The sequence below is a fragment of the Nothoprocta perdicaria genome, unplaced genomic scaffold, assembly GCF_003342845.1.
Source record: "Nothoprocta perdicaria isolate Ctin4 unplaced genomic scaffold, notPer1 scaffold_21, whole genome shotgun sequence".
NCBI classification, from domain to species: Eukaryota; Metazoa; Chordata; class Aves; order Tinamiformes; family Tinamidae; genus Nothoprocta; species Nothoprocta perdicaria.
This window is the reverse complement of record NW_020455316.1, coordinates 2057689-2082021: the sequence shown is the minus strand read 5'-3', so window position 1 is coordinate 2082021 and position 24333 is coordinate 2057689. Positions and strand designations below refer to the sequence as shown.

Here is a 24333-nt window from a genome sequence, read left to right as displayed (position 1 = left end):
CACAGATAAAGCTGTAGTCCTCCCCTAAGGGGAGGTTCTGAACCCCTCAGTCTCAGTGATCTTCTCACAGAATCACAGAATGGCTGAGGTTGGAAGGGACCTCTAGAGATCATCCAGTCCAACCCCCTGCTCCAGCAGGGACACCCAGAGCACGGGGCACAGGGCGGCATCCAGGCGGGTTGGGAAGATCTCCAGAGAAGGAGACTCCACAGCCTCCCTGGGCAGCCTGTGCCAGGGCTCTGTCACCCTCACAGGGAACAYGCCCTGGGAACAGGGTTTCCGTGAGGAGAGCACAGACCAGTTCCTCCCTGCTGCAGGTGTCCTTGCGGTGCCTCAGAGGAGGCTGTGAAGCGCTTTGTACTAGTCAGGGCACAGGCAGCTGCCTTCAATTGCTGCCTGTCCTCAGTCCTTCCAGTGCAGAGGTTGTGCATTTCTATCTGCCCCAGGTAGCTGTCACCTATTGCTCTTCCCTCGGCCCAAACAGACTCAGGTGTTTGCAACGAAGACACGTAGCTGGAGCTTGGCTGGGGTAAAGCCTGGGAGAGAAGAAGAAAATGAGAGAGGGGGCCGTAAAAAGACAGCTTAGCCCAAAAGAGGGTTGTTTTCAGAAACTTTAATGATTTTGCTCCCAYGTGAATGAGATTGCAATAAAATAAAAAGCACGTTTTTGTCTGCAGCCCCTCTGCACTGCACGGGGACCCCCAAGCAGSAGCCCCGGAGCCTCTCCCGGCATTGTCCTTCCGCAGGGCCGGGAAGAATCCGTGAGCTGCGGTGCTCACGGCAGCGCTCTGTTCTCGTCCACAGGTGCAGGGGATGGCACAGGGGTGACGGCTCCTCCCGGTGCCCAGGGCCCTTCCTCGCCGCCGCTGCTGCTCCGGGGACGCTCCGAAGGCCCCGCGGGTTCGGACCGAAGAAGCCCRCCCGCTGCTCGCCCGCAAACCTTCCTCTGCTGATTCATGAGCCAGCAGGATGTGGTCGCTGTGCTTTCCGAACGCCTGCTCGTAGCCGCCTACAAGGGCCAAGTGGATAATGTGGTGCAGCTTATCAACAGGGGCGCCAAGGTAGCAGTTACCAAGGTAACAGGAGAAAAACGCTTGGCAAAATCCCCGGGAACTCGCCTCGCTCCTCGGGCATTGTGTGTGGAAACGCCGCAGGAGCCCTGCGGTTTTGGGTGTAGCTGGGGCCAGGCTTGGCTTTTCTGGGGCCAGGCTTGGCTTTTCTGGGGCCAGGCTTGGCTTTTCTGGAGGCTCGTGCCTCGTGGGGAGGTGTGGAAGGGCGGTGACCTCGTGCCGGACTTGGGGATGTGCTGGGCCGCCTCAAGACGCGCGGGCGTCTTTCCAAGCGTGCGCTGCCCTCGGAACAAGGTGCAAAGTGATGCATGGAGCAGTTCAGCAGCAGCGAGAGAAACGGGGCTACCGGGCAGAACTTCCTGCAGGAGGGGATGGTGGGGGGGAAGCCCCTGTTGTAGTGAGATAAAGGTACACAGAAAGTGTTTCTTAAAGTGTTTTGATGCAGCAGACTAATTTCTGGCCTCACTTTCTTCCTTTCATCTACAGATTTTCTGCTGTGTAGTTCCCATCAGTTCCAAACTTGGGGGCTGCAAACTTTATGCTCTGTCCCTTATGCATAAGGTCAGCATCAAAGGATTTCTGCTACAGCCTTATGAGAATCCAAATTACTATCCACCTATTCCTAACTTTCAGCACATTATAAGTAATAATGGTAGATAAAAGATGAGGTAGAAGTGGGTGTTGTAGAGAAGGTTCATTGAGCAGAAAGGCCTGAAAGGAATTGGGTAAGTTAGCTCTTATGGAGCTGTGAAGTAAAATTTGGGACTTCCTGTTTTGACATATTCATATGYCATATTTGTTCTCAGTCTTGCCTAGTCTTATTTGTATTTCCATGCTGATTTTGAACACAATAAATGTATGGAAGTTAATACTCACAGACAAAATCCAGATGTGAGTATGTTTGATAGCTAATCTGCTTTTTACTCTTTTTATCTGTCAGTGACAGTTGTTTTCAAACCCCAGGCAGTGTTTGGGTTGTAGGTAGTAGTTATTTTGAAAGCTGGAGTGGTCCAAGGGTAAACAGTTACAAAAACTATTTGCTTGCCAACATGAAGAGGCCTCTCCATGTTAGGTGCAGTGCACCAATATAATAACTGTGAGCAGGCTCTGTTGCTCTGCTTGCTGTTGTGTTTGGCTCCGATGAACARCTACTAAGGTGGTCAATAATACATCAAGAAATGCTTATTTACAGATGTCTGAGTGGTGGCCTGGGGGGKTTTTAAGTCTTTACCTCCTAGGTTATCTGAAAATAGTGAAAGTAGTTAAAGTGATGCCGTGCTCTGTATAAAGTTGAATGTTACTGCAGTTTTGCATCCAAGTTCCATGCCCCTCGAAGCAGAAAATGGAGCATCTTTCGTCATGGTCTGAGCTGCTTGCTGGGTAAGTTGACATAATCCACAATCGTTTGTTAGTGTTACCTGCTGTGCAATTATCAGCTCCTCTGTTAATTACAGCGAGAGGAGTTAAGGCAAACTGTGACACTCTGTGTCTGGATATGACTTCCTAAAAAAGAAAGGAAACGTTTTTAGAAACACGTGTTTTCAAACTCAGGGGTTTTGGTTAAAAGCAGTTCCTGTGCGTTTTTCTTTCCTGGCTGATGCAGGCAGCTTCCAGCCTCTTGCACTTGCTTTGATGCGTAGCCTTCGCGTGGAAAAGCAAAGCCAAGCCACTCTGGTGGGGGGGAATGTGCCCGGGGTGTTTGTGTCTTCCCTGGAAAGCTGGAAAGCCTCCCTAAGCTTCCCTAAGTCAACCCCAGTGTCTGGTGAGCTCGGGGCCATCCCTTTCTGTAGCTGGTGTTGTTGTTTGCAGGAGACAAAAGCTGAATCACCCCACGGGGTGATCCTGGGTGCACCCCGGCACATCAGCAGTCACTGCAGCTGGATGCTGGTGGCTCAGTTTGTTTCARCAGTGTTAATCACAGAGAAGTAAATGCTTCCAGAACTGAGATGTAAACTCCTGTTGCTTTTCATAGATGAGCTTAGTAATTTCAGGCCACAGCAAAATTGCGGAGGAGGCTCGAGGGTGCTCGGGAGAATGGTCTGCCCCTCAGGTCCCCCCAAGAGCCCATGAGCTTGGGCTCGCTACCTCGGGCTCGGTGCCGTGCTGTCCGTGTCTGCAGTTTGTGGCTGTGTCTGCGTCTGCCCAGCGGGCCAGATACGGAGGGTTTTGTTTTTCCCCAGCTGTTAGACCGGCCGGGTTCTTGTGCAGCCTCCCAGTAAGTGGGGCAGGAGCAAAATAACAAACAGCTGCTGTTAAGGGGTAATAATTGATCCAGTAATGACAATTACGGCTGCTATCATAACCCCTGCTACTACAGACTACTGTTTTGGGATGGAATGTGTAATTTCTGAATGGGAATTAGGTGGCATGCTTGTCACAGCAGGGAATTATTGATCCAGCTTTTGGATAAATTGAAAACAAGACCCCTTTTATCTTAGGGAGTGGAGCCCCTGAGAATGAAGCGTAAAATTACAGAATGAAGCATAAAAATCATTTTATTCACTTGCATGCTTGAGTCCCCTTCTATTTTTTACTTTCTACTTTTTGTTCAGAGGCTTAGTTTTTTTCCCGTCAATTTAATTTTAAATTCTGAGGATTTGCTCTAAGAAAAGGGATTTTTGTTCTTCTCAGCAAAAATACCTGCTTAATTCTATCAGAGCTTTATTGGAGTAAGACATGCAGAGAAAAGGCTCTTTACAGTAAGAATAAAAGTTCCCTCATCATTCCAGGGTCAAAAGTAATTTCAGATATGCACCTGCAAATGCAGACCAAATTTTTTAAAGTGTGCCTTAGAGAACCTCGTCTTAAATTGGCTGGGCTCTGGAGCAAGATTTGCTGTATAAACTCTTGCTAAATGCTAGAGAATTCTTTATTCTGGCTAGACTGATTGAGCATGGCTTCTGAAAACTGAGGCATATTTGCCCTAATAAACCACAAGCTTTTAAATGCTGGACAGCTGGCAAAGCAGCTCCAGGTCTGTTCTCACATATGAAAGGTCATATTATGTGGTCAATCACTGCTTCAGTCAATAATAATTTAACTACAAAATCATCTTTCATTTTTTGTCACCTCTGCATGCACTGCCATTCACCTTAACTAGGGGGGGCTGAGAAAAAGCACGAGGCTAAAGAGTCAGAAGTCAGTGGAGAACTGATGTTTTTAGGTGTTTGTTCCTTCATTCAGTGAGAACTGAATTCTGCAAAGAACTGATCATCTTCTGAAGAAGCCATGGAAATGCTAGTGCCTTTTTCTTCTACTTTTTTCTCTCTTTTTTTTTAACTCAATAGTGCTATTTATTTATTTACTTTTTTAGATTTCTGTGCTAGAGTTGTCATCAAGACTTACTTTGAGAGCATGTTGCGATGTTGAGATCCTGAGAGAAATCTTTCTACCTTCCACTTTAAATTAACGGCACAGAAACATAAATAAATTTCAGTGCTTTCCAATTTTTGTGTTCCTTGCATTTGACAAACTACTTATTATTTTAAGTGTCTGTTTTAAATAGTAAATCAAAACAACATTTAGGGACTTGTTCAATGCCCGTGGAGGTCAGTGAGAAACTTTGTGCGGATTTGAGTGAGCAGGTGATTCACGGTGAGCAGTCCGACAAATCACCAGTGAACTGTGTGACAAGACTTGGGTTTCTCTTGAAGGTTTCTAATAAAATGTGGAGAAGTGTGTTTTTGTATAAATGCAGAATGGATGACTAAATAATGGTGCTTGGGTAGCTCAACCCAGTGGTGAAACRGAGACCTGAATGTGCTCACGTGAAAGAGTGCATGGATATATAAACACAGGGCAGGGTCCAGCAGCTGGTGGTGCTAAGCCCTGCCTGTATGGATTCGGTTGGAGAAAGCACAACCAAAAAGCAAGTTGCTCAAACAAAATATCTGTTCCTAAAACGTAGTYATGGACAGGTGCCTGCCAACGTTTGAAAGGCAGAATAAAAAATAAATGCAAATAAAAATTGTACYCCTGTGTTTTACCACTGAAATTCCAATGGGTGTTTACTTGTGCTTGGCTGCAATGTGATAAACCCCACAGCTACAGCTCCATGTCACCACTGGTAATTGCAGCCTCAGTGCAAGACTCCTTCTATTTTGTAATAACTTGGTAAAAAGGGAGGAGTTACATGATTTGTGATCTGCAGAAACAATTATTTGCATGTGAATACATGTTTTAGCCGTGTGTTTTTGTAYGAGTGACTGCTTTATTGATTCATTAATCCAAGACTTAAAAAAGCCTCATTTATGTTTCTATAGCAGCTGATAATAACCCTGAAATCATTACAGTTAATCTTTGGAAATTATACCAAGCTCCTAAGACAGTAATCTGCATGTTAAGTAGACTCTGGCTTTAGTGGTGTCTTGCTGTAATGAGCATCTAAGACTCTTGCTTGTAATGTTTCCTCTGCCTAGGCCCTATATGTGTATTCAAATACGCCCCTTTGGACGTGTAGTGCTGCAGGGATTAATATGAAATGTCCTTTTGAAGGAGGCAGGAGGGAATTTGTCTTTTTTCTTCCTTGTTCTTCTTCCTAGATTTTGTATATATGAAAGAAAGTGTGTATGGCATTGCCAGCTTTACAACATTACGATTAATCCTGAGCKAACCGGTGCTTTTCCAAGCGCCTGAGCCTCTAACCAGTTGAATGTTCTAGACTCACTCCTCCTTCCCGCTCTCCCGGTGCAGTTTTAGGGACGTTGCTTCCCTARCCTGGAGCTGGTGGGAAGAGATGAGGACTGTATGCCAGAGCTCTGGGCTTTGAAGGCCTTTCTAGGTATCTTCAGGAGGTTGGACCTACCTTTCTGGGTAGGGAATTTTGAACCCCAAAATCCTGTGGAAAAGCTGGAATACAGTGAGTAATCTCTTTCATTTTAATATCTCAAGATGTTTAAAGCAAGGACAGGTGGGTTTGGAGGGCCTGGATGAAATTTTGGAGTGCTCGCAGATGGCAGCGGTGCAATGCTGGGCAGGGAGAGCCGCACATCCCCGGGCATGAGCAGCCCGCGCCGCTCCCCACTGCGCGGAGGGCGCGATGGCGCCCCGGCTTCCTTGCTGAAGCGATGGGAACGGAGCTGATTTGCCTGCTGACCTCCCCGCTTCCGAAGCCTGGTGTTCCTGCTTTCTGCCAGCCCATCCAATACTCGCCCCATTGCTCCGATCTCCAGGGGTGGCCCCGGCCCTGCAGGAGGAGAGCGGAGGGCGAAGCCGAYGGCTCCTCCTGTCCCATCCCACCACATGGGGCAAGGGCCGAGTCCCGCGGGGAAGGGCCGAGTCCCRYGGGGAAGGACCTCCGTGAGGAGGCTCCGTGTGGGCAGCCCGTGGCGCTCGGCCTGTGGCCCTGTGTGCGCCGCCCGGCCCGGCCTGCGGCGCCTCCCGCCTCAGCTCGCACCCGCGCTTCTCCCTTGGGGTGATCCCTAACCCCRGCGTCTGCGGCGCCTTGGCTTGTTTTCCAGGGCTTGGAGGTGGTTGTCTGCCCAGGAAGCGGCCCCTTTGGAGCGCCGCTCCCCCAGAGCTCCGCACGTTTCCTTCTCCCGCCCCGCGCACCCGCTTTGCCGCGAGTTGCTCTTGTGATCCATGAGAATGCTGCCGGGAAGCAAAGCAGTCCGGTTAGGTGATTTATGGCGCTTAAGTCATACAGAAAGTTGGAGCCTACCAACCTGAGCGCGCCGGAGCACGCCTCCTAATCCAGAGGCATTGTTTGYGGACGGGAATGCTTTGTCAGTGTGGAGAGCTTTTCTTTGCAGTGTTGCCTGGAGACTCCTAACCCTGCTGCTGCTCCTGGCTTCCCTGCAGCTCYGTGCTCCATGTGCCACGGGGTTGCGGCGGCTCGTGGACGTGCTACTGGCTCCCCCCAGCCCAGGCTCTGCCATCCCCTTCRGATACAGAACTGCTGCATGAAAACAGCTCAGCTTCATCGGTGATTTTATTTGCTTGGAGCTTTCCCAGAGGAGAATCTCCTTAAGATGTCTGAGAAATAACGATTGGCTTCTCTTTACTTAGCGCCACTACATGTCGGTCAGCTCTTGGGGTTTTTCTTCTGTGGTTGATCTTCTAGGGCAGTTTACCCTCCTCCACAGGGTAAAATAAGCTTCATGGATCCTTGGAATGAAAATATATGTCAGCAATTGCAATGCTGAAGAAATAGATATCCAGGCAAGGAAAAAAGTAAAATTTCTTTGTCTCATAGAAGGAACAAAATATGATTCTTTGTGATGAAGATGGCAGGGATCTAATTTTCCTGATTGTGATGAAATTTATAATGAAGAGTTTTAGAATAATCCTATTTAATAGGTGTTTCACTCACTTTTCACATTGATGCTTTGCCATGCTTCCTGGAGCAGGCATTAACTCGTGACTCTCTCCTTATGAGTTCAGTCTTTTTAGCTTTCATAGGACCAATTTTTAGAGAATTGCTTATTCTAACTCTTTTTTTTTTTTTTTTTTGTCATTGTCCAGACTAGTACTTATAATCTCTTTACCATTCTAGCATTTTTTAACATAGATTCTTATACCTCTTTTAGGAGAAACAGACTATTCCCCTTTTCCTGAAATGTCTCAATTTAAATTCTGCCAAGGGATGATCGGAGCTCAATTATAATTAAGTATTGTTTTCTTCTTACCATTTCACTTAGATTTTTGTAACCTGTTTGTTAGGGAGACGCTATTTTGCTTATTTAATTCTTGCTTTTTACATTTATTTAAATCTTTTTTTTTCTGTCTTTCCGTTAGGAAGCTGTCCTTAATTATACTGTAGATTTATTTTTCTGATGACTATTTTATACTCTATTTTTATATGGATTAGGGATTGGTAATCTTTCAAAACAAGATGGATTGTCATATACGTTAAGTCACTTGGAGTGACTGCAAATTTTCCGTCCTTTTTCAGGGGAGCTTCTGTCCTACAGAAAAATCCCATAGCTCTTCTGTTGATACCAACTGCCATATATGAATTAGACTGTTAGAGCTGCTTTGTGATACAGAGTGGAACTGGAAGTGCTTGACAATTTTAGGTCCAAAGGGACAGAAACAAGCAAAACCCATCCTGAATTCTGTTAAAGCACGGACACAAGGCAGGATCTAGGTTTTTACAGGAGTAACTTTACATGAGTAGAATATCCATTTCGTAGAGCATCATTAGGGTAAACTGCAATGTTGCAGCAGGGGCAAGAGGAGTGTTCAGCAGGCACAAAATAAGGTAAAGCCCTTCTGTCTGTACACTTAATGTGTGTCAGTTGTTGCTTTTGCAGGTTGCTTCAGAGAGATATAAGCAGAAGGTGGAGGAGAAGACAATAAAATTCTGGTCAACTGCTATGTATAAGATAATATCTTAAGATATTATTATTTTCTTCTCATTCATAGCATGGTCGGACCCCTCTGCATCTTGCTGCCCACAAGGGCCATCTCCATGTTGTCCAGATTTTGCTGAAGGCAGGTTGTGACCTGGATATTCAGGATGATGTAAGTATATGTAACCAGCCGCCTTTGGAGTGGAGGGATGGAGGGAAGAAAGACTGTTGTTTCATCAGTAATTTGCAAATGAGAGCAGAACATGGCTTCTTTGAAGTGGGATTAAATGAAACAAARTCTGTCTCCTGTATTATTTCATCTCCGTATTTTTGTATTATCTCCCTATGTTCATTTGGAGATGTAACCTGTAATTTGGAGATGCAAAACTGCACGGGAAACAAAGCAAAATGGGGTGTTTTTCGGAGAGTGACTTGGTCCTCGTGTTGAAGCTCGTGTTGAAGGAAGAGCTTTCTAAGAGCTCTTGCTACACGGGGCTGGTGTGAGCAGCAAGGAGAGCAGTGGTCTGCCAGGTGGTGCAGGAGTGAAGGAGAGTCCCCATAGAGTGCAGGACCCTATGGCACCGCTCCAGGTAGGGGAGCCAGAATCTTTGGCAGAATGTCACTAGCATTGAATTTAGCAAAGGGTAGTTTGTCRTCATCAAGTAAAGCACGTAGGTTGTAAGTATTCCCCAGTTTTCCACAAAAATAGTTAGAATATTGGACCTGGCTTTAGAGGACGTTGGAGTGWTCCCTAACCTTGTTTTAGGCATCTCACTGTGATGAGTAGCAATATAGGCTGGGCTCTATAGCAGCAGTTAAATAACCAGGGATCCTTTCAGATTTGTCAGTGATTTCTGGCTTTAATATTGGCTCCAATTGGTTCTGAGATGCCTGTACTCAGGGCAGGAACAACTTCTCAAAACATTTAATGAAGGACCCAGCCCTTTTGAAATGCTCTTTCAAAGTGMTAAGGAAGTGCAGGTATGATAATTACGAGAGCATCCTGAAACAAATTTGAAAAGGGTTCATTTTGTTCCCTCTGTAATAAATAAGGGGGAGGTTCTTTAAAAAAATCTAGAGATACAAAGATGACTAGCAGAGGCACCTATATGACCATTGAAAGGATGCAGGAAACCCCTAGGTGTGTTTTCAGAATCCTCTTCCATCCAGTGGGTTTTAAGTGTCTTTAAAAATGGGAAATCTGTGTTCTTTTTCCATATGAGCAGTTGCTTCCCAGTGAGATTTGAGCAGTYTCTGGCAGGTAAGCCTGGGATGGTGATGTTCAGGCCAGCTTCACACTGAGGAACTTGTTTTTTCTAGGAAGAAGTGTTTTCTGCCCTCTGTTCTTCCACTGTGCCCATCTGTGAAAGGAGGCTGCTTTGCAAGTGTAGTGAGAGTTTCAGTTGATTTGGATAGGGAGTTCATTTTTAGACCTCTCCCAGGAAAAATGCACATCAGGGATTTAAGACAAAATTATAGCTACTTTACAAGTGCAGCCAGTTTTCCTGAAAATGTACATTGCTCTTCTAAGACGCTAAGGGCTGTCAGTGATTTAGTCTGAAACTGGGTTGCTGTGAAAATTACCTTTTTATTTGATCCTGTAGTCATAAAACCTAAGCTATCTATATATAAACCTGATGCATTAGGCATCATAGGGAAAGAGCAGATGTGTGTTGAGCATCAGCTGAATTCAGCAAAGACTCTTGCACTGCAGAAGGGTTCAGCTCGTGGAGGACCCTATCTCCTGTGAACTTCTCAGGGGCTAAGTTTATGCAAACTGGAAGCCACTTCTAAGTGCAGTGACTAATCTGAGCAAACTACGTACATGCTTGACTTGCAGGTACAAGCTTTTAAAATGTGTTTTGCTTTTTGGCTCTGTATTGAGTATTTATTGCCTAGTTGGGGTTAAGAAGAGCCTCRGGAGTTGCTGCATGGTTTAGGAGTGTGTGTTTGCATTTGTCTCGGGGCAGGAAGAGTCAGACTCCAAATGAGGATTTTTAGTTGCGAAAGGTATTAACAAGAGGATGTCTGCTGTGCTTTTACACAGGTCTTAAAATGTTCTGTATCTCTGTTTCCTCCTTGTGTAATTCATTTTTGCAGTTTATATTATTATCTTTCAGTCACTTTTACAGTGTGCTCATTGGCAGAGAAGGAATTTTAGCATCAAGTAAAGTTTTGATTAACACTTGTACATCTCATTGCTGTTTTTCAGGACTACGCACTTAGGTTGAGAGATCAAGTTGCTCGTGAGAGAAGGGAGCATTACATATTTCATTAAAAAGTAAATGACTTGCAATTTGACTGCAGGACTGTGAAAATACAAAGACAATCTTCCTTCAGGTTCTAAAAAGCTGAAATGCATGTTTTTAAGTGACAATAAACATCTAAAAACATTTAATTCTGAAGTTGACTAGTTAATAAACAAATGAAAAGTTATTTTTTTCATCTGCCAGATGATAAGCAGAAACTTAAAAGTTGCTAAATGTCGTGGAGAGATTAAAACACTGACTTCATGTTCCACAGATACGTTCCTTAAAACCCAGTAAGAGCTGTAAGAATTAGTTGAAGAATGACCTCCAGTGGCCTGGAGTGGGATTATTATGAATTTCAACCCGTGGAGTCCAGCTCCGTAGAATACGCAACCCCAGGAGCTAATTCCTTCCTTCTCCCTGCCGCTCCTGACAAGTCTTATTGGGATCCCAGTGCCATCTCTGAGTGGTCCATGAGCATTCACACAGCACCCACCTCAGGAATAGTCCAGGAGAAAACGGTCCCGGTGAAGGAAACCAAGGCTGAAAAAGATGAGAAAAACCAGAAGAGAAAGGCTAGAAAGGAACCTAGAAGATCAGGAAGAGAGAAGGAGGTTAGAGACGTTGCCTTGGCGTTGCCCTGGGCTCCCCTGGGTGGCTGCATGCTGTGAGGTGCTGGCGTGGGGAGCCCTGCTGGGGTGCATGGCTGCATRGCGAGCTCTGCTCTGGGGCCCTGGCGCCAGCTCCCCATGTCCCCCGGGCTCCCGGGGAGCCAACCTGGGAAAACAGGTGCTGGACAGACAAGGGCTTAGCCCTGGAGCCTCCCCCCAGAAACCCCTGTTCTTAAAAAACGGAATATTAATTTCAAATGGAAAAATAATCCGGAGTTCAGAATGAGTTCTAGCTGCACATAGATACACAAAGCGGCTTATTTCTGCAGTCCCGTTTCAGTCTCATTCGTGYTGTGTTTTCTTTGTCATGTTTGTGCCTTGATGGCTTCTGCTGGTCGTGCATCATCGTGTCTTGCTCAGGGTGAAATACTTCTTGTGCTGGCTTCTTGCTGGCTCTTTAGGAGAGAAGGGCAGAGAAGCAAACTGGCCTTGAGAAACTCCAGGGCCTGCTACCTGTCTTGGGGTGCAGCTGCCTCAGGATGCTCGGATGTTCTTGCATGCTCTGGAGAGCCTTTATGCATGGTCATGTTCTTCCTTTACAAGCGTTGTAGCCCTGCTGCCATCAACATAGTGCCTGGAGTTCAAAGCCCAAGAGGACTGGCTAGCACTTTGTGCAAGGGGTTGAAGGCACAGGGTTTTGTGGTTGGCTTTGGTGCCGTTCTCCTGCAGCAAGGAGTTTGTTTGGATGATTCTGCAAACAGGGAGAGACAGTGAGGAGGGAAAGCAGGGTGCTTTCAGTGAGGTGATAGAGCTGATGGAGGCAGCAGAGAAAAGGGAAAGTGTAGGGAAAAGCACGAGGGTTTTAATATTTCTTTAAGTCAGAGCAACAAAAAACAGTAAYGAGTTGAGTGTAAGTGGAGTGTGGCGAGGCTGGCGCCCGTGGCAGTCGGGGTCCTCAATGCAATTACTTAATGGGATTGGGTTAATAACAAGAACAGCATTAACTTAAATTGGCCCAGCAAGAAGATCCTTAATTACAAACTAGATCCAATCCGTTCATTCCCATGAATCTGATCACCTCCATAATTTTCAGGGCAGTAGCAGTAATTGGAAAGTATTTGACAATTGCACTTGAGAGAAAGTATATTTGGACATATTTTTCCGTAACATTTTGGGAGTTTTTTACTTTAGGAATAGATACACAAGCTCAGAAAGTCTGCTGTACTTTCCAGTTCTTTGTGTTTTTGTCTGAAATTCCCCGCTCCTGGAAGCATTACTGCCTTTCTTTAAATTTCCCTAAAATAAATTTCCAGTTTTAATAGGGACAAGGTAAGCTCTAAAGACAAAGCACAGTTAGCAAATTTGAAAAAAAAAAAAAAAAAAAAAAAAAAAAAAAAAAAACCTCAGCAAACATTAAAAAATGATCAGCTTCATGATTATAAGCCAATGTGGTGTGATTTACTTGTGATGGGAGGTGGTGCATGGGGGTCCCTGAAAGGTTGGGTTGGCAGTGCTCATTTTACCTTGTGGTGACATGATTATAAAGCAGCRACTGAAAGTAATTTATAAATCACACCTGCAAATTACTGCTGAGAAATTATTCAAATTATCCAGTTATGTAAATGTTGCCTGTGTGACACGTACACACACACACACAACAGGGAAACCCCTCCAGTTTTGGTATTTAGTCTGATACTGTCTGGTGAAGGATTGTAGCAGAGGGATTTTGCATCTGTCCAGGACTAGCTTCCTCTGCAAGCTTTTTCCATGGGTACCTTGCTTATCTCTACCCCTCGGGTGTTTTTGGTGACCGTTATCTAGGTAAGCAGGGGGGGACTGGGCTCCCAGGCTGTTTGTCCCATTTCCTCTCTTTTATCACAATTGCACACACCAATAGGCCTAGCTCCCTTGTGCATATCTCCCTATTTCTTGCACCCCTTGTGCCACTGTGCACATTAAAAAATAAAATTTTTCCAGGTGCCTCCCCTGTGCAGGGCATGTGGCACAYGGGGAGCCGAGTGGAGGGACAGGCTGAATGGTGCAGGAGTCCGTGGAGCTCCCTGGTTAAAGCTGCCCACTGGTTCTCCCAAATCTTCCATTTCTGGAAGGCTTGTAGGAAATCAGTCCTGGCATCTCTAGCTCAGCAAGTGAGTTAAAGGGTTATTAGAGGAGAAACTGATGGGCAGTCAGACAAGATGATCACATCAGCATCATTTCCTTTGGAAACGGAGCCATAAAAGAAATACATGGATGCAGGAAGCTCTCGACTCACTGCTGTGTCAATGAGAAATGGAAGTCATTTGGACCTTAAGTCCACTCAGGAGCTTGAATGAAATAAATTGATAGTCTCACTGTTGGGGTCCTCATCATGCAATTACCTCCGCTCTTAACATTAATTGGTAAWTTAATCAGAGATGCTGGAGAGACTGGTCTCATCTCATGTTCCTTATCCAAGCAGAATTCATGGAGCAGGCAGGGACAAAGCAGTAGCACCTCATCCAGTTAGTGTAAGTAGTGGAGGATCATTCTGATGAATTACAGCAGCCTGTAATTCCCTTTAGTTCCCCATAAATACTGCTGGCTATTGGGTGTGTGAAGCCAAGTGTGTTAGATCCACTGCCTTCTTAATACAATATTTTCAGGATRTGAGATTGTGCCACATATGGGATGGTGATGAGAGGAGATGCCTTGYAAACAGTTGCTCCGTAGCTCCCTGATACCTACAATAACGTCATTAACCTTGGCACCTGCGATGAGGGTTATTCATGGGGACTGCTTCCAAAGGCAGCTCGGATTTAGGCAGTAGGGGCATGGAATTTGTCACCCCTGCGTGTGTGTATGTATGTTGTAGGTGTCCGTGTTAAAGCAAAGCCAGGTGGCAAGCACGTGGATTAAAGGGCTGCTGCCTTTGCAGGGGGAGCAGACGGCGCTGCACCGGGCCGCAGTCGTGGGCAACACGGACATCGTCGCCGCCCTCATCCAGGAGGGATGTGCCTTGGACCGACAGGACAAGGTAGCGGAGCCGGAGCAGGGCCCGGCGCGGCGGCCTCTGCTCCCGCGGAGGCTCTGGGGGTCTGGGGTCCTGAGCTGGGTGGTTGAGAAGCAATTAGAACTGGAAAAAAGATGTGCCCTATCTTCAATATAAACTTCAGATTTACYTACCTTTTGACCACAGTCATTTTTTTCAATTAATTTGTCCTTCTTCAAACACTGCCCAATTTCCCTCGCTCATCCCAGAAGCAGAGTGTTCCAGACTGTAAATTTAGTTTGGAAATAAACATAACTAATGCCAAATTCCAGAGCAAATCTACAGGGTCATTCCCTCTGCTTGCCGGGAGATGTAGGAGAAAGTAGGAGGTAAGAAGTAGAGGTAGACGGTAGAAAGACAAAAGCCTGCAGGGTTCCAAGACCTCTCCAGGTGACACTGTGGTGTGTCTTGTACCTGTTTGGGGATTTTGGTCTGATGGTGTAAGTGTTGTGTGCTGAGAACTTACTATGGGTCTTAGTTATACTCGAAGTAAAAACATCCTGGGAGCAGATAAAAACATGCTGGAAGGTAGGAAACTCCCAGCACAGCCCGTCTTGGAGCTGTGTGGAGTAGGAGCACAATGAAAACCTTCTTCTGTCCCCACTACCCAGCTCTGTCTTGGGAACTAAAGACAATTACTGAGTAGCTGTCAAGAGCTTCAGAAGTTACAATTTTATGGGAAAACTGTGGGAGAAGAAGGCTGTAAACATCAGACATCGTTCCAGCTGACACGGAGCAGAGTGTGGCTGGTCCTCGCAGGGCAGCGCTGCTTGGGCACGTCCCTGATGCAGGAACGGGCAGGAATGAGAGTGCCGGGCACTTGCTGATGGAAGTGYGGTGCCCTCCTGCTCAAGATGCAGTAGCGGCTCGGGCAGTGGGCAAGGCCCATGCGGTAGGAGGCGATGGGAGAGCGGGAGCAGCGCGGCGCTGAGCCCGCACGTGTGCCCCGCAGGACGGCAACACGGCGCTGCACGAGGCCTGCTGGCACGGGTTCAGCCACGCCGCCCGGCTCCTCGTCAAGGCAGGCGCCAACGTCCTCGTCAGGAACAAGGTGAGCCTCGCGCCAGGCGCTTCCCCGCGCCACGCCGGGCGCTTCCCTGCACCGCGCCGGGCATCCGCGTCCTCCTGCGGCACAGCCGCTCCCGGCCTTGCGCAGCGCGCCGCAGCGGGATTGCATGTCCTTTCTGCAAACCTCAGTCAAACCTCGATGATTCCTCCACAGATATTAGGAAATCCATATTTTGACAGGTTTCCATGGATGCTTCCATCGAAATTCCCATGTTTTTTTAGCCATAATTAATGTGCATATTAATAAATAATAATAATTAACTAATTTAGCCATAATTAATGCATCATTTGAAGCGCTGTTGAGCTGCTATTACTGTTTATACTGAGTGGAGTCATTCTGATTGGTGTAAGATAGAATAAAAATGAATTGTGCGAATAGGAAAAGGGCATCCACAGTCCAATTTTGAGAAATTATCCAAATGAATGCAAACAACATAGGAGGGAAAAAAATCCCCCCCCCTTTTTTTTTGAATTCTTCTTAATGCACTAGTGGAGGCCCTTAGAAAGTCTTTCCAATGCAGCACATACCAGCTGCTCAGAGACGAGCTCTTTTAACCAGCACGTGCACAGCAGAGCCTGGCAGTGCTGCTGGCACCTGACTGGCCTGGATTCTGTGTGAGCAGCTGCTGTGCAGGGCTCCTGTACGTGCCCCTCGCCCTTAGTACTTTGTGTTAGGGATTGTGTTTTTTAATGGACGTCACCTTTTCTCAGGAGCTGCTGAAAAACGAGTGACCAGGCTTAGARGGGCACACGCTCCCACCCCTTCTGCTCTTGAGAAAAGCAAAAAGCTTAAAGCTGTTTAGTCCCCAAAATGGTTTTCTTGAAGGAATTCCGACTCCTTGTGTGACAGGGGGCCAGGCATCGCCCTGGCCCCCGCTTTTTGGGCAGCCAGGGCCACACGTGGGTGCAGGGCACCCCATGGGCTCCGCGGGCCTTGGAAGCTGCAGCGGGCGACTCGCAGCAACGGGCTCTGGGGCTGCCAGGCAGCTCTGCAGCGGGAAGCAGGAGGGGTTGGGTCCAGTCTGCTCCTCTGTGAAATTCCCGGGTGTTTCCGTACCTAGGCAGCTCCTGTGTGGAGCCCAGCTCCCTGCCACACCGGGAGCTCCGGAGCTGGCGACTCCTGCGAGCGGCTCCGAGCGGCTCCTCCGGCAGGACAGGGCCTGGGGCCTCCCCTCCTGCCTGGAGTTCAAACTGCTCCCAATGGCTTTTCCTAAAAGTCCCAGCTCTGCAGGGGCTGCCCCAAAGAASAGAGCCCTTGTGTCTGCCCCCAGCTAGAACCCACGCTGGGGCCGATATTGCTGCCATCAAAAGGCCAGAGCTAGATTCCGTCTGGGAGTTGTCCCTTTGTAATTCAAATCCTGCCCCTTTGATCGGTGTCTTGAAAGTCAGAGGGACAAATTAAGGAAGATAATGGAGTGAGGCAGTCAGCCTAGTAAGCGTGTGAAGCCTCTTCGCTTCTGGTTCCTGGGGACCCAAACTCAACCATTTTCAGGCCAAGGGAAGCCAAATATTGTCAGACTAATACAACCCCTCAAAATATTAGAAAAAACACACAGGTAAAAAAACTCTGGCTTTAGGTTAGTAAAAACTGCCTTCTAAACCTTAATGTGTGAATCTGTGGGAGCTTGAAGGTTTCTGTGTCCCTTCTGTTCCCCTTTTCCCCTCTTGCCTGAGGACTTCTGTGCTCTGTGAGCCTGCAGGCTCTCCTCTGTACCCTGAACTCTGCACCCTGTAATTGCAAACACAAGGACTGGATTTCTGTGGTGGAAACACCATGTGAATACAAGGCAGAGGAGTTGGACCATGTGGGGAGGAAGGAGAATGTCGCCTCCCTTTGCTCTGCCTGCTGAGACGGGACAGGGCCGCGGTGTCACCAGTGGGGCCGGCCCCACATGAAGATGCTTCCCCAGGGCTGGTGGGTCACAGGGAACGTGGCTGCTGAGCAAGGGCCCTGCAGGATCCTCCTTCACCTCCCGCCTGTCTTTGCCACTGATCACTGTGCTGATTTTTACATGTTTGCAGCAGATTAGAGACAGAGACAAGCAGAGAAGGAAAATGTTGTGTAGATAATAGGATTGAAAGCYAGGTTCTGGCCACTTCAAGAAATGGGAAGTGCTATTTATTCAAAGTAAGTTATTATTAATGCTGTTCATTTTTGATGACAGAAAGTTTCTAGATCTAGTTTCTAGTTTCTAGATCTAGTGTCTAGATTCTTTGCTTCCTGTAAGCAGACTTGAGCAGTGCCAACTTCTTTAAGCTGTCCCATTCCCACCTTTATGGCACCCCAGGTAAATGATTTCATGCTGGAGAGGACATTTCAGTCTCAGGTGCGTTCAGCTCATAGCTTTGTTGTTGAAATAACAGCAGCAGATTCCCACGGCTGAGAAATGGGAAATTTTTACTTTTTAATCCTTCTAAAAGAGATTTCTGTCCGGTTTCTAAAGATGGATTTTATATTTCCCTGTGTTTCTCCAAGGCAGGTAACACACCTCTCCACCTGGCGTGCCAGAACAGCCATTCCCAGAGTACCCGCGTGCTGCTGCTCGGCGGCTCTCGAGCAGATCTCAAAAATAACGTGAGTTTGAAAATTGGCCTGTGTGAATGTTTGTGTGTCTTTGTATTAATTACCTGCATTATTCTGACAGGTGGAAATGCTTGGGACCATTTAAACCATGATTTTTGTCATGAACACTGTTCTCCCCCGGCTTTGCCGAGGGCCTGCGGCTGCGCTGAGCCTGCCTCCCTCCTTGCACTTGCAGGAAAGCAAGCTGGGGTGGTAAAAGGTGCTGGTTTGGGGCTCAGGTTTGATGCAGAAACACAAAGCAGCTTTGGCAGTGCAGGAATGCCCAGGAGCCATGTGCTGCTTCACTTACAGACACATTTCCCATCAGCATCTCCAAAATCCAGGGCCCTCCACACCACCTCCCAGCTGCTGTTAACCCTTGCTGGCTGTGGTGGTGGCTCTTGTACTGCTCCCAGAGCAGGAGCATCTCGTTTACAACTGTCTTGTTTTAATAGGATCATTCCACCCGGGAGCACYGTGGCAAGCGCAGACTTTCCCGCTGCAACGACGTGCTCAGAGCTTTGTTTCTGTTTGCAGGCAGGAGATACCTGTCTGCATGTGGCTGCTCGCTATAATCACTTGCCCATCGTTAGGGTGCTGCTCACTGCTTTCTGTTCAGTCCATGAAAAGAACCAGGTCAGTGCATGAACCTCACTGCGACGGGCACCCTTTGCGCACAGAGGCGCTGGAAGGAGGGATTCCTGCCCAGGCAATCCCGCTCGGATATCTCTTACCCTGCCATACTCCATGCCTGAGCTTCTAAAAATCAGCTAGAAGTACTGGCATATCAGTGGCTTTTTGTTTTGCCATCACATTTGCATGGTTTCTTTAAAGCATTTCCTGTTTACGGGTGTCCTTACCGGCATGATCATGCAAAGGGGGTCACCGGAGAGGGGCAGGGCACAAGTGTCGAGGTGGTGGTCAGGACTCCTCAGGCCTGGCTCTGCTGCTGCTGTGCAGCGCGGGAATGTGCCAGGGATTTGGGCTTTCTCCAAGGTAATCATATTAGTGCCATCGAGGGGAGAATGTAAAGAGGATGTGGCCACACTCTTCTTGGTGGTGGCCAGGGATAGGACAAGGGGCAATGGGTACAAGCTGAAATAYAGGCAGTTCCATTTCCGTGTGAGAAGGAGCTTCATCCCTGTGAGGGTGCCAGAGCCCTGGCACAGGCTGACCGGGGAGGCTGTGGAGTCTCCTTCTCTGGAGATCTTCCCAACCCGCCTGGATGCCGCCCTGTGCCCCGTGCTCTGGGTGTCCCTGCTGGAGCAGGGGRTTGGACTGGATGATCTCTAGAGGTCTCTTCCAACCTCAACCCTTCTGGGATTCTGTGATTACAGCACTTGGTTACTGTGAAGCAGAACTCCCCACTGTTCAGATGGTACAGAAGTGCAATTTGCTTTGGAAATTTTGTTTTGCCCTGATGCATTATGAAGTAGTGGGAATTAAAAGTAAAGCAAACAAGAAGAAAGACTGCTTTAAATTCAGTATACACAGCATAGCTAGAATTAATCATGCTTTTTTTTTTTTTTTTTTTTTTTTTTTTTTTATTAGATTTTTTATTTTTTTTATTTTTGACTTGTGTTCTTTCGTTTTTTTTTTTTTTTTTTTTTTTTACGTGGGAAATACCTGAATGCTGTCCCTGAATGCATAGCCTAATTGGGTGATAGAAGGGAATGGATTTAATGCATTAAAATTACATTAAAGCTGCTAAATAAATATCCTATGTGGTATTTTACCACCTGATCTCATGTTCCTGGGAAACCTTTCATRTAGAGCCCAGGATCACAAAGATGCTGTCTGATCTGTGTGCTCCTTAGATAGGAGCTATTACAGGATGAGTTTCAGCACGTTGAATTTGCCGTGTAATTTCATTTGCAGATGAGATTTTCTGTTTTAATTTGTGAAAGGAACTGCTGAACATTAACCACGTGAGCCTGTGTGGCTGCCCGGCGCTCCCGTATTGGGGAAGCGGCGCCAGCCGGGGCTTCCCGGGCACCTCCGCTCTCCGGCGAGGGCAGCAGCCACAGCAGCTTTTGCCCTTCCTGCCTCCTTCCTCTCCCATTGTGTTTTTCCCAGCCAAGTCTAATTTAAGAGCAGTTGTTGCGTGGAGACCAGCAGGTCTCCCGAAGCTGGAGCGGCCTTTGGGAGGCTGCGGTTCTCCCAAGGCGCCCGCTGCATGGCTGCGTTTTCCATTGCCCTTTCCAGGCCGGAGACACCGCGCTCCACGTCGCCGCRGCTCTGAATCACAAGAAGGTGGTTAAGCTGCTGCTGGAGGCGGGGGCTGATACATCAGTTGTCAACAACGTAAGTAGGACGTGGAGTTTCCTTCATGTTTTGTATTAGCGCAGGCTCCGAGCAAGTTTTTCTAGCGTTGGTAGAAAATATTTGGTTAGAGAGCTACATTAAATCTGGGAGAACTCAGGCTCTTGGCCATTTTGCTGTGGTGCGCAGAGCACTTGCTCACATTCCGGGGGGAAATGCTGCGTTTTCAGCGCTTTGTCCGTTGAAGCAAGCCCCGTGCTCTTCTCCCCCCAGGCAGGGCAGACGCCTCTGGAGGCTGCCAGGCAGAACAACAACCCCGAGGTTGCCCTGCTCCTCACCAAGGCGTCCCAGGTAGGCGGCCCGTGTCCGGCCCTGGCGCAGGGAGTGTCTGGCCCTGGCGCAGGGAGCTGAGGGCCGGCTCGGCGTCACCGCGGCCCTCGGGGCCTGAGCTCGAGCCCTGGGGAGCCGCCTGCCCCCAGGCTGTGGGGACAGTCCCGGGGCTGCCCCCCTGCTTTGCTGGGCACCCAGGATCCCCGTCTGCCCTCAGGTGTCACGCTTTAACCGYGGGAGGAGCCTGAGGAAGAAGAGGGAGAGGCTGAAGGAGGAGAGGCGGGCGCAGTCCGTGCCTCGCGATGAAGTGGTGCAGAGCAAGGTACAGACCCCATCACCGGCTGCATGGCCATGGGGCAGTGGGGAAGAAATCACGAGGGCCCAAACCATGTKGGGGGATGTGTCCGTCCCTGTTGTGGGGGGCAGCAGCAGGCTGCGCGGCCCAGCCGGGGGCAGTCCCGCGGCACAGGGACATGCTCTGCTGCTGAAGCCCCCGTCTCGGGGCCCTTGGCTCGTGCCGACCTGCTCGGCATTGAGAACGTGCAGAACAGCTGCTTTTTCTGCATCCCTACGCGCGCTCTCCGTGCCTTCCCCGCACCAGGGCAGCGCCTCGGCTGCGGAGGACACCGCGAGCAGCGAGCAGCCGGCGGCGCCGGGGAGGAGCRAGCTGAAGGAGGAGCCCCGCTCCGCCTCGCCGGCGGGCAAGAGGGGCAAAAGGAAGCAGCCCAAGGAAAAGGTAGCCAGGGACTGACGGGTATGCCGGCTGACAGTGCATGTGTCCTCCCCGCCTGCTCCCTGACCTCTGCCATGGAGTGCGAGCAGTCTGCAGCCAAAACTCATCTCTGGGGGGGAAATTCTTTTCCCTGGGGTGTCACACAAGCTGGGTTTGGACAGAAATCTGGTTATTGTGCTGATAAACGGTGGGTTGTGGCCACTCACAGCAGCTGGGCTTAACGTGTCTGTCAGGTTTTTGCAGCAGTTGCCACAGGGGACCTTCCGAGTCCCCGTGGGGCTGGAGGGCCCGTGAGCAGTGCAGCGGCGCTCCCTGTTCCCGCAGGTTTCGGCCCTCTCCGACCCCGTCCCCCCGGCCGACCAGCAGGCCCTCGCGGGGCCCCAGCAGCAGCAGCAGCAGCAGCAGCCCAAGCGCAGGGGCAAGCGCGGCGGCCCCTCGCCGCCCCCAGCGCCGCCGCCGCCGCACGAGGCGCGGGCCTACCAGCTCTACACGCTGTACCGGGGCCGCGACGGGCGCCTCATGCAGGTGAGCGGCCTGATGGCCACGTCACGCCGGTGAGGGACACGCAGCGGGCACGTGGGGTCYGTGGTGCCTCTCAAATGGCCGCTGCGGGCTTCGGTCCCCACGTGGACCTCGGTCCCCACGTGGRTCTCGGCTCTGGGTGGGCACCAAGCCGGGTGAGCACTGGGCTGCGTTCGCTGGTGCTGGGTGCGAGCACAGAGCTGGTTTTGAGCTGTTCCTTACCTCCTTTTGGTAGAGGTGTGAACGGTGTTTGGGGATGAGCCTGGTGCTTTTAGGATACACTTTGCAATGTTAAGAGTTCCGGTCAGGAATGTAAAGGGCTTTTTCGATGGGGGAGGAAGAAAAAGAAAAGCATTTTGTGAGCATTTAACCTGGCTGCCTAAACCAAGAGCTTGAGCGTGTTCAGTGCATTTTGTTTCAGTTCTTTCTGTTTGATTCAGCAATGCTTTGGGGTCACAGGATCACAGACTCGTGCTGGAGCAGGGGGACTTGGACTGGATGATCTCCAGAGGTCCCTTCCTTCCCCCTTGCGATTCCGTGAGAAGGGGGCTCCCCCGGGGACAGACTCGGAGCCGCTGTGCGAGGCTCCCGGCAGCCCYGAGGGAGCCGGTTTCTGCCTGCGGGTGATGGTGACGGGAGGAGCTGCCTTCGCCCCGGGGAGGCTCCGAGCCGCCGTCCGGGCTGACCCCTGTGTGGGGGCTCTGTCCCGGGATGCAGAGAGGCGGCACCAGGACACGCGGTGCAGCACCTGGGGCCGCAGCCCCAACAGGCTGCCCCGCCTGCACCGGCGGCCCAAGTGGAAGCAGCAGTGGGTTGTTTTAGGCTCTGTCCCCAGAGATGAATCCTTTGCCAGGCTGGGCTTCTGCAGCCCAAGGCCTGTCCTGCTGGCKCCTCTCTCTGTCTCTGCTGAGCTGTGCGAGCTGCTCGGGGGCTGAGAGGCAGCACCGGTGCAGACGAGCACGACACTGACCCCGAGCAGCTGGGAAGCTGTTCCAAGCACACACACAGAAAGCAGAGGGGCTTCCTCTGCAAGCCACTCCTACCGCAAGCTCTGCTGCTCTTTGCAGGCCCCWATAAACGGGTGTCGTTGTGAGCCTCTCATAAATAAACTGGAGAATCAGCTGGAGGCAGCGGTGGAAGAGATGAAAGCCGAGTTTGGGACAGTGCAAGACAAGATGAACGTTAAGCTGGGCCAAATGGAAAGCAAGACTCAGCATCAAGTAAGAACGTGACTCCAAGGTCTACTTGTCCATGTGATTCTTAGAAATAAATCCTAAGATTAGTGAATGTTTTCATTGTCACTGTCTATTTATTGCTTCTTGTGTTGTAAAAAAAAAATGAAATGTAATATTCAAGACCTGGGAACTGTGACAGACTACAGGGATCTAATGATACTAAATAGGGTCTTGAGCAAAAACACATTTAATTTCTAAGTGGCTTCAGGCATTTGGTTAGACAATAAATCTAACTGTTTGAGGCTGTAAGAAGGAAACTAAAGACAGAATGTAGTCCTACAGCTGATGGATTTATAGCTGTAAAATCCCTCTTGTTGAGCTCCTTTGCACTGCAGCTCTAAATCCTTTATATTACTTTTTTTAAGCTTTTTTTTATCAGATAGATGATTCTGTGACGGCAGCTTTTTGTAAGCTACCTGCACTTGTAGTGCTGATTTGTAAGGCTGGAGGTGAGTCTTTTTGCCGAGTTTTCCACACGCTCATTGCAGCTGGGCTTGGCTTTTCCCGCAGCTCCGCGTTCTGGACAAGCTCATGGGCGAGCGGCTCTCGGCCGAGCGAAGCGAGTGCCTCCATCGCCTGCAGCAGCACGCGGAGCTGCAGAGGAGCGAGGGGCACAAACGGCAGGTACCGGAACGGGGCCGAGTTGCTTCAAACAACACCTTAGTCCCGGCCCCAGCTGCTGTCCGGACGCAGCTGGCAGCGCGTCGCGTTGGAAATGCAGCGCGTCGCGTTGTCTCCCGCACCGGCCTCGCTGCTCGTGGCCCCCGTGCGCGTCCTGCGCCGTGTGGCAGAGCGCGGCCCGCGGCCTTGCAGCCTCTTCCTTGCAGGTCTCCCTGGTGGACGAGCTGAAGACGTGGTRCACGTTGAAGATTCAGAGCCTGGAGCTCAGGCTCTCCGGCGAGTGCCGCTCCTCGCGGATCAAGTCCACGCTGTCCACGTGCGAGTCGCTGCCGGAGACGCTGGACACGGAGACCAACGCACAGAGCAGCCGGGAGGGCCGGGCGGCCGAGGGCTCCCCGCGCCGCCATGGGGGCTCTGGTACCATCCCCGCCGCGCCGGAGCTGATGATATATGTTTATTATATCTATAATTATATATGTGTGTATTAAAAATACATTTTTATTTTGCAGGTACGGAGGCAGAGCTCAGTGTTGCTGGAGCAGCCTCCTGCCCCGCGCCGCCCCAGGCCGTCAGGCCCAAGGACAGAGCTGCCGCCGGCGGCACCTTCCCGCGGTGCCAGCAGGAGCCGCCCGCGGCCCCGGAGCCCGCGGGGCCCCGGCTCCGGCACGTGAAGGTGCAGGCCGCGGCGGAGGCCGAGGCGGCGCCGCGGGGCTCCCGCGTGGACAGGGCCACGCAGACGCGGCCGGGGC

The 24333-nt window shown here is 49.6% G+C and overlaps 1 protein-coding gene across 1 annotated transcript in view; it reads left to right on the top strand.

Moving 5' to 3' along the window:
- Positions 1 to 909: 909 nt before the first annotated feature.
- Positions 910 to 24333, top strand: part of ANKRD6 (ankyrin repeat domain 6) — a 24103-nt gene continuing 679 nt past the window's right edge. The window contains 16 exon segments of the mRNA XM_026038472.1: positions 910 to 1076; positions 8436 to 8534; positions 14137 to 14235; positions 15203 to 15301; positions 17795 to 17893; positions 18419 to 18517; positions 20087 to 20185; positions 20417 to 20494; positions 20691 to 20795; positions 21075 to 21209; positions 21531 to 21731; positions 22796 to 22948; positions 23474 to 23587; positions 23791 to 24001; positions 24094 to 24324; positions 24327 to 24333. The exon segment at positions 24327 to 24333 is cut by the window's right edge and continues 679 nt beyond it. Of these exon segments, the coding sequence (XP_025894257.1) occupies positions 957 to 1076; positions 8436 to 8534; positions 14137 to 14235; positions 15203 to 15301; positions 17795 to 17893; positions 18419 to 18517; positions 20087 to 20185; positions 20417 to 20494; positions 20691 to 20795; positions 21075 to 21209; positions 21531 to 21731; positions 22796 to 22948; positions 23474 to 23587; positions 23791 to 24001; positions 24094 to 24324; positions 24327 to 24333 (1949 nt within the window). The 5' untranslated portion in view covers positions 910 to 956.